We start from the raw sequence: 9,841 nt of genomic DNA, 5'->3' as shown, positions 1-9,841 counted from the left end.
CCTAATAAAGCATTTTGGGGATTTCTTACCCAAAGTTTTTATTCATTTCACTGTAAATTCAAGTTAGAGATTCATCTTTTCTATTCCATAACATCGCATTTCTCTTGCCTTCACTGCACCTGACTCCAGATTTTGGTCATTTCAGTATCACAGTTAATAGTTTAAGGTCTAAAACTACAGCAAAGTATTCACGTGCCTCTGGGAGGCAGGGATGAATTGTCGCCCTCTAGTGGCCATGACACAGAACAGCAGTTAAATCTGTCACCATTACTTTATACACAGCAGTATATGACACTAATAATTCCCAGAAAAAAGAATCATTTCACATTGGATTAAAATACAAGAATGATAAAGAGCTGCTGATCATAGTTTCACCTCCTTAAATGACCGTTGGGCAAAACATGACAAGTAGACAAATGGATCTCTTGACTGCATCCACTTTAATTACAAAAAAAACCCAGGATATTTAGAAAAGATATTTTGACACAAATTAAATCAATGTCTGAAGGATCTGGAGAGTGGTCATCTGATAGCTGAGTCCAGCTTGATTTGATAGAAATGATAGTTGTCTGTATAAGTGCCTGCAGGGTGAACGTCTGAGGGAATCTTTAGTTATTGTTTAAGTAATTGGTAAATACTCAGAGTAAACACGAGTTCACATTATTACATGTGGGCCGTCCTGATCTGTTGTCAGATGATGTGGAGATAGTGATGCACAACGTTTTCCATTAATATAATGGTGAGTGTTCTTGTGCAATTATGGCACGACGGTTTTCAGCATTCACTCATGTTCATGAATGTGAGTGTTGTGTGAGTGTTGCAGTGACCTTCAGGGAGCTCTGACTGTTAAAGGGAAACTCCAGCAGTTTAACGTTGCATTGCTATAGCATTGGTTGACTTGTATGAGAAAATCATACCAGCAGAATTCAAGATATCCCAAATTTTGGCCTCTAAAATGAGGAAAGCTCCAAAAACACTAGATCCTACATTTCCCATAATGCAACTTAATAGCAATGTTTCTTTAGAATCCACTGGTCTTGTAATTGCTGAAGTCTTTCAAACTCCACTTAGTTTGTGAAAACAACTGTTTTCAGTTTTCTTTTTGACAAATACGCTTAGTTCCTTTAATACACCTCCAATAAAAAATATTCTCCCTACAATGTTTCACATTTCAACGCTTTACATTACATTTGTAAACTTTCTGAACTGCTTTCATTACTCGTCGTTAGTTAAAGGATACTCGCATTCACAATGCCAGATTTACTCTTGAAGTCAAAAAAAGAAAAATGACTGAAGATGATGATCAGATATTTAACGTTAACGTCCTATCAGAAAAGCCTGATAAATATATTAATTTGTGCATATAACCAAATAAAGAGCAGCTGAGGGCGAAGCAAGATATTAAGATGAATTATTTGTTTTTAAAAGTTGTATACTGAAGTTTTCATCAACTGAACTGTGTCACACCACATCCTGATTTGTTAGAAGTCTTCATGTGTTTCTCAGAAAATGAGTTTATTACAGCAGAGTATAATATGTTAACCCACAGTTAGATTACTAAGGCACTTACCCATTACTTAAGCATTAACTTGGAAACCGCAAAGTGTGACTGAGTGTGTTTGAATCAGTCTGCTCCTTCTGTGCTGACTGCAGCCACAGCTGAAACGTAGTAAGGTCCCTCTCTGAGATACGTCTTCAGACGGATGTAATGCTGGCTGCCCAGGATCTCTGCTGCTGTTGATGAAGACACGAGTGAGCCCACTAGCTCAAACTTGGCATATTTGGCCTCCTTTGTCTGACCCGTTGAACGATCCAGAACGAACTCCATGAAACTGGGAGTGCTGATCATTAACTTCTGACCCCATGGCTGAGTGGCAATGGCCTGAAAAACACACACACATGCACAGATATCCACTGATGAAGGTATGAATATATGACTTTATGTGTAACCATAGAAAAAACAAGACAAAACGTTTCAATATCAACAGTTCTACTGCTTTCTACAGGTTATCAAAAGGTCAGTAACACAGCCGAGCACTCACGCTGAATATCCGCAGAGCCCCACAGTGCAGCTCTGGGAACGGCTGCGTGCTAATGTTGTGAATCATGTCCATAGGCTGGTTAGACAAAAGGTGGAACCAGGACTCTGTCAGGGCCAAGAGGTCTTCTGTCTGCTGCTCTGGCTGCAGTAAAACATTAAAGATTCATAAACCGACACTTTTTTTAATGGAGATGGCATTTAAAGGCATAAAAAAAGATGCACACACGTACCTGTAGAGTCAGAAGCTGTGATATGGCGTCCAAGCTGCGAACCCTGAGCTCTGTAGCTCCAGAGCTGGCGAGGCGGCTCATTCTTAACAACACGGCCTTAAACTTTTCTCCTAAAGACACACACAGAATCGGTCACGGAGATCCAAACACATCGGCTGTAATTACAGGAAACATAAACATTCTGAGAGGGGCCATTGCTCCTTTGGCGCCTCTGGCTTTTATTACATAAAAGCTGGAAGAGCTCGACAGGCTAACCTGTTTTCTGAAGGACCTGCTTCCCCTCCACTGTGGATCCGAGTAACCCCAAAGTGTCCAGAGCCACGCCGATCATCACGGGGTCCGGGTCCAGAGCCATCTCAAACACCTTGTTCTGGAAGGCCGGGTAGGTTTCACAGACCTGCTGCGGGCTGTCCATAATGGCCAGGTTTCCAAAGAACTTCACCAAACCTACAGCAGCAATATTCTGGATTAGCAGTGGATTGTTGTATTAAATAAAAGAACGCTCCACCTAAATTAAATAACAGGACTGTTGATCCCGTTGAAGTGTTTATTAATCTGCATTTACAGACATACTGTACATCTGAAGTGGCTGCTCAGGACAGTAATCCTACACATCTGCTTATGATTTAGCAGGAAAAACACATTAATCTTCACAGCGTTTGAATGATAACAGACAAGAAAGGAACCGGTAACTAAAGCTGAGTGTTGCAAAATGAGTTGACCTGGCTGTGTTTGTTTTGAGCAGTTTTCTGGTGAGACTCACCGGGAAGGTAGAGGGAGGAGAAGGGGTCAGTCTCTGCTCCTCTGATCATGTTGGAGATCTTGTCCATGACACCCTGCTGGGCCAAATACTGCCGGCCATGCTGGCTGTGGGCGAGAGTGGTCACCATCTCAATGGCGGTGGCTCTGGAGAAAAAACAGACGACAGATTCAAATTTATACCACGATAGAAGAATAAAGACATCATTTGCTGCAGGCACATTATAATGTTCCATAAAACTTCTCAGCTTCTTTCTCTGTATTTATGATATGATTAATCTTATTACCTGATCAACACATCATCGCCTGTCAGTTCTCCAAGCAGCTGGGAAATGAAGCTGCTGTTGGCACAGTAACCGAGGGAAATGGGAGATACCGATGAGATCTCCACCACCAGCTGCAAGCGGCAAAAAAGTCTTGGGGGATCAATATGTGCGGACATTTATGTGTGCTTATGTATATGCATTACAGACATATGCATGCATGTCAGGAGATATGTCACAGAGCAAAAAGCGTTTAATTGGGAACAATAGAGAGAATCTGTGAGTCTTTCTATCTGGCAACAGCTGCTCCCAAGGCAAGTAGCCAGGAATGAGCGATGCAGTAATTTTCCAGCTGATCACAGAGTCTGCTGGATGATTTTATGAAAAGGGGAAAAATAAAAGACAAATAAAAACACACTGAGGGCAGCAAACTTGAAAGTTCAACAGTCATTCCACTGCCTCCATGTGCAGGATTTCCATCTCCTCTGGAATGAATTAAAACTTTAATATAACTGCATCTAAATGCCCCTGTTCTGGCATAATTTCTTGTTATGATTAGTCATCTTTTCCACTGAGTCCATCCAAATAAATGTTATTTAAAAAAAAACTGTATGTAACACAAACAAAAAGTTGCCATGTTTGCATCATCAGCCACAAAGTAACCCAGAGTTAAGTAACGCACTGTTACCCACACGTACCTCATATATTCTGTATCTGACAATGTCACTTGTGGCCATCACATCCTTCAATGCTTTCAGCAGGTCGCCCTGGAACAATATGTCTAACCCGGGTTTGGAGTGACTCAGCTTGGACAAAGCCTGGATGGCCTGAAGAAACAAAACAGTTACTGCATTCACTGTGGATTCATTAAAAACCTCATGCAAGATATTTCAGTGATTCAGTACTCATTTGTTTTTATATTTCAGTGACTCAGTACTCACCTGTTTTGCCACAGCCATCTTCTCTTCTCCGATGCAGTGAATCACCGCTCGAAGAATGTCAAGGTTGTTGAGGATTTCAGTGAGCGTGTCCGGTTGCTCCACTATTCTACCAATCTGACGGAGAAAAATGTTGGCGAGGTCAGTGGTTCAAAGGCATGTTGCGTATGTGCGTGTATGTGTGTGTGAGAGAGAGAGAGAGAGAGAGAGAGAGAGAGAGAGAGAGAGAGAGAGAGAGAGAGAGCAGTCCACCTGTGTCAAGGCCAGTATCTTGACCGCCTCATTAGGATGGGTGAGACCCCCCTGCAGCTCCACTCTGTAGTTCTGGGCCAGGCATGTGGGGCTGAGGGCCAGTAAGATGCGTTCAAGAATGTCCACACACAGCTCAACCTGCTCCCTGCAAACACAGTTCGCATCAGTAACTTTAAACCTGCATTTGCTTGACGGATGACTGTTTTCATTAATGTGGGTGGAACTGCTGATTGGTGGAATTTTTGCTTGAAACTAACTTCCATAATTTAATCAGCCTTTATACTTATATACTTCATGTGTAAATTTTCATCTGAAGATACGAAGATAGTGGCAAGTATTGTCTTTCTGCATCTGCACTGTCCAAAAACACCTTGGGGGGACTGTCTGTAGAAAAGGCACCTGATTCAGCTTTTTTACGTATATCAGCATCTCCAAATCATCGTAATTATGAAAGTCAGAATGTAACTTTCACTCTAAATTCAATAATACAGGGCCATATAGAGGAAAACATGTCACGGTCCACACTTGAACTGCACTGTATATGCCTGGGAGTGCTGCAGCTAGCTAGCTAGCTAGCTTGCTAACACCTAGCATAGGTAAAGTACAGTCTTTTAGCTAGCCAGCTAACTAACCCTCCCGGTATGTTAATTTACTGTTCGAGGAACTAACTAATGATAAATACTGACAGTTAACCCACTCAGAAGTTTGCTATACGGTGTGAATGAGATGAAATGTACCAAACCAACCTTTCATTTGAATTTAACAGAGAGAATATCGCATTGAAACGCTGTCCGCTAACTGAGTCTCTCAAAGCGCTGACAGGGATGGACAATAGCGCTGTTTTCAGACTCTGTAGCTCTTCAATAGGGTCTTCAGCACCGGAGATTTCATCCAGTAAACTCTGTATAGACGTTGCCATGACTTGCAATGTTTAGGAAAATTGCCATCAACTAAACTCCCGCCCCCTCCTTCTCTGTCTTCTTATTCTTCTTCCTCCTTTTCTTCTTCATATTTTACGCGGCTACATCTAACTTTATGGCGAATTACCGCCACCTGCTGGGGCTGACCGGGAGGCGCCACTCCATGTCAGACGAAATTGTTTCTGGTATTCTTTCTGCCTGGCCACCACATATTTTACAAATTCTTAACATCCGAAACCCATCTCCAAATGTGTGTTAGTATTATTTTTATTCTTTTATGTGAATGTAGCCTATATATGCACACACACTTTGACTTTTTATACTGAACATAAGACGAGTTTTACAGAAAAACATGCTGAAGCTCATGGATCCAATGTTTGTCATTGAGGAAACATAAACAACGTGCAAAACAACAAACATACAACGGTAAAAACATGCTTAGTGCTTCCAGATCGTGATCTATTCATTCATGGGAACATGCATGTTTGTACTACAGTGTATTATACTTGTGAAGACACCTGTTAGTGAATCTTGTACTCATTCAGAAAGGCAACACTTGTGCTTTTTGGCTCCAACAGAAATGCCTTCTTCTTCACATTTTTTCAAAGACTTATGAACCTCTTGTCAGCTCAGTGAATTAGAAGTCACATAATACCAACATCCTATCACCTTTTCCTGAGAAGAAACATATTAACTCAAGAATTAGCTGGACTCCTTTTTATATAGTCTGTTGAGAATTGCTTGATGCATCTAAATTGACTTATTTTGTAGTAAATAAGTGTGTTACTTGTGACTTAACTTGACTGTGGAACACTACCACTAAATTCAAATTAGTCAGATTCTGAAGGATACAGTAGATTCCTTCATTGCATCAAATTTTCATATTATGTCCTCGTGATGTCCCACTGTTACATTTGCATTAGTTTGTGTGGGATGTAGCCTGAAAGAAAGGAGGTTTAAAGACCCTCCCTGCCTCTCTGATTCACAGTGACTCACACACTAAAACACTCTACTGCAACTTGGCCAGGTTCCACTGTGCCTGCAAATCTCTCTGTCTGTCTGTCTCTCCACATCAGGCCGGAGCTCAGACATTAAAGGCTGTGCACATTCTGGCTGGTGACCAGTCACAGCAACAATTTTACTGGCATACCACTGATGTGCATCTGGATCGCTCCTCAGGTTTAATCTTGATCAACACCCTCCACCTTTGGCTGCAGCACTACATGATTCCTGGCCTCTCACCTCCTGCCCGCCCTACCTACTGTGTCCCTCTTGGTTTAAGCAACGTTCACCAAGAAGCTTCTGTAATAGTCTGTTAGGTTACGACCATACTGCTGGACAATATATTTTTTGATATGTACTGACTCACCCTGGAGTTCTCTTCTACAAGGTGAGAAGATAAACACTGGGGGTCAGTAAACACAAGTTTCAGAGGGTGTGCTGAGTGAGTGAGTCCTGATGGGAGTGGATTTTGTCAACACGTTGCATGAAGCATCACCAAAGTACAGTGTTGATAGCAGTACTGTATATTTCAGTGGAAACATTTCATTGTTTTCTTCCCTTTACATGGGAAACTTACATACGATAAAACAGTTAAAAGGGAAACTTTGCTATTTTTCAACCTGAAGCCCATTTTCCTATGTTTTTGTGCTTAAGTGACCAACAACATCACCCAGTCTTGAAATAGGTCCAATATTGAGCGAGAGCACTGCAGCTGGCTGCCATGAAACCATGAAAGTGTCAGTGTACATCTAATTTGTTGGAATATTGGAAAGACAAACCAAGATGGTTTTGCTGATTTTTATTTTGTTTGTGTTGGGTTTGAATGAAGTGATTTGCAAGGTAAAATTATTGTTTCCATCAGTGAAGTCTAGTGGCTTTGAGGGAAGCGATATAGCATCTGTTTCTGTTTCTGTGTCCTATTATGTTCATAGATCTAAAGTTTATTATCTGTAGGATAAATATATATTTTTTTCATATTTACCTGCTTAAAGGGGAAAAGTTCCTCTGTTACTTTAAATCTGAGTTTAACACGTGTACGTACAAGCATGATTTTGTGACACAAAGCCAATCGTGATCCAGGAAGCAACTCGTGCAAGAGTCATTTGGAAACCTGAAGCCTCCAGACTGCAAACACAGAGAGTGGACACTGCAGTGAAGCAGGAGACGTCTTGTGTCAAGCAGATAACATCTGAATGAATAGCATTTGCATTTTCATAAATTCTTGATTTTTCAATGAAACAGATGGAGTAGGTTTCATGAATTTCTATCAAGGTAAATGAACTTTTTTAGTGGAGAAATCAGATGCAAATTATTATTCAAAGTAGAGTATTTTCAAATGTCTGAAGAGATGTTTGGAAGGGATCCGTAATGTCCAAACTAGTCCATCTCTGGATCATTAATTTTGTATGCACAATACACTCCTCCTGATGAAGCATGTGACCTGGAGTTGGGGTGCAGAGTTACATGCTGCTAGAGTTTCATGAAAGTGGAAACCCTGTCTGTCAGCCAGTATTGTTGTTGAACTGATTACAGCGGGAGGTCCTCCTGTCACATACAGCTAATAAACACAGAGAAACAACAACGCTGTTAGAGCAGGTGTCATGCAGGTACAGTGTGAATTTTTTTGCAGCTTATACATGTTAAGTTAAGTTCTTTGTGGCAATTAGTACTCTATTTATCTGTCTTTTTCTGTGTCATCCTCCAGTGCTGTCTGTGCAAGCTGCGTACCCACCAGTGGTGTTTCCTCCTCTTCAACGTGCTGCTCTTCCATGCCCTGTTGTTTGGAGCAGACTTTGTTGAGGAGTACCTCCTGCAGCCCACGCCTGGGGTCTACACTGACGGCATGGTTGTTGATGTGAGAGAGAAAGCAAGGAAACTAGACCTCAGCAAGGCCAGGGACAATGTATCCCAGGCCTACTCCATTGCTAACCCTGATGCCTGCACAAACTCTGACCTCTTCCTCCTCACTCTAGTCTTCAGCTCCACAGCTAACATCACCCAGAGAGATGCAGTCAGGAGGACGTGGGCCAACCAAACACTCATCCAAGGCTTCCCAGTCCGGATACTGTTCTTCTTAGGATCAACTCAGACTTCGGCTGCACAAAAGGCCCTCATGACAGAGTTTGACCGCTACGGGGACATGGTCCAGGGTCATGCTGTGGCTGAGTCATCGCTCCGTGGCCCGACAGAAAGGACAGTGCTGGCGCTGCGCTGGGTGATCGCCTTCTGCCCCGTGGCACGCTTTGTTCTGCTGACCAAGGACACTGTGTTTCTTAACCTCCCTGCCGTTGGAGGCTACCTGCTCGGGTTGCACAGGCACCCTGAGGACCTTTATCTTGGTAGGGTGATCCAAAGGGACTCTCCTGACAGGGACCCCAACAGTCCTGGCTACCTGCCCCCAGCTCTCTACCCTGACAAGCACCTGCCTGAATACTGTGATGGGACGGCTTATGTTGTATCCCAGGATGTGGTCCGAAAAGTGTACGTAGCATCTGCAGCAGTCCGTGCACCTGTGCCAGCGGATGTTTTTGTGGGCCTTTGTGCTCAGAAGGCCGGTGTGGCACCAACCCACAGTGCGAGGTTTGCAGGAGAGAAGCATGTCCGCTACAACACCTGCTGTTATCAATATCTGTTCAGCTCAGCAGGAATGGGAAGCCATGAACTCGAAGCAGTGTGGGCAGACCTGGGACTGAAGGGTGGAAGATGCTCACTGCTGCAGACCTACTATGGCCTGGTGACCTGCAAGGCCCTCACATACCTTGATAAACTTTCTTTCTTCAACTCCCAGGATCAAAATGAATCACATGGGTAACTGATGGAGGAAGAGAGAGACGGAGACTGACAGGAAGTGGGGTTGAAAGAAAAAGTGTAATAAGTTTGTTGGCTGTGTACGCCAGTGTTTGCATTTGCCTGTCAGTATGACTGATCTATAACCATATTAATTTATTTCTTCACTATAATCAGTGAAAGGAAAGTTCAGCCTGGGCGCTATGACATATATCCACTTTGCCAGATTTATATAAATAACATTGCAGTGCAGTGATGTCTAATTAGACAGGAGCTCCAATAGAAGAAGTATTACTTCTTATTTCCCTGAGGGCATTTTACATCAGATTGTCTAAGTAAATTAAATACACTTGTTATTTATTTCCCAGTGGAAAACACTGTCATTATCTATTGTCTAATAGATAGACATTGGGGAGCACTGTCATGGTTTACTGGGATATGTGAACAGAATGGAGCCCCTCTTCATGTAAGACCTGTGTTTCTCCTGTTAAGAGAGGACAAAAGATTTGAATAAGTTCTTGCCTTGCCTTTATTACATATGCAATATAACAAGCAGGTGAGTCAGGGAGATGTCAGTGAAGCACAGTCTGCATATGCCCACACAGTCCTGAGAGGAGGTCTAAGCAGGCAAAATAATTGAGAACAAATG

At 42.5% G+C, this 9,841-nt stretch overlaps 2 protein-coding genes across 2 annotated transcripts; one reads left to right on the top strand and one right to left on the bottom strand.

Moving 5' to 3' along the window:
- psmd5 (proteasome 26S subunit, non-ATPase 5) lies at nt 1-5,502 on the bottom strand. The gene is made up of 10 exons (XM_070989738.1): nt 5,230-5,502; nt 4,484-4,628; nt 4,235-4,348; nt 3,992-4,120; nt 3,318-3,427; nt 3,035-3,177; nt 2,527-2,718; nt 2,272-2,381; nt 2,043-2,183; nt 1-1,882 (listed from the first exon to the last, which is right to left on the bottom strand). Exons 1-10 carry the CDS (start codon nt 5,400-5,402, stop codon nt 1,625-1,627), a joined length of 1,515 nt encoding a protein of 504 aa, XP_070845839.1. The 5' UTR covers nt 5,403-5,502; the 3' UTR covers nt 1-1,624.
- Nucleotides 5,503-5,518: 16 nt separating this feature from the next.
- LOC139348988 (beta-1,3-galactosyltransferase 9) lies at nt 5,519-9,217 on the top strand. Its single transcript, XM_070989426.1, has 2 exons — nt 5,519-5,588; nt 8,073-9,217. Exons 1-2 carry the CDS (start codon nt 5,519-5,521, stop codon nt 9,215-9,217), a joined length of 1,215 nt encoding a protein of 404 aa, XP_070845527.1.
- The last annotated feature ends 624 nt before the right edge of the window (nt 9,218-9,841 follow it).

This window comes from Chaetodon trifascialis, chromosome 20 (assembly GCF_039877785.1).
Source record: "Chaetodon trifascialis isolate fChaTrf1 chromosome 20, fChaTrf1.hap1, whole genome shotgun sequence".
Lineage (NCBI taxonomy): Eukaryota > Metazoa > Chordata > Actinopteri > Chaetodontiformes > Chaetodontidae > Chaetodon > Chaetodon trifascialis.
This window is presented reverse-complemented; position numbering and strand designations above follow the sequence as displayed.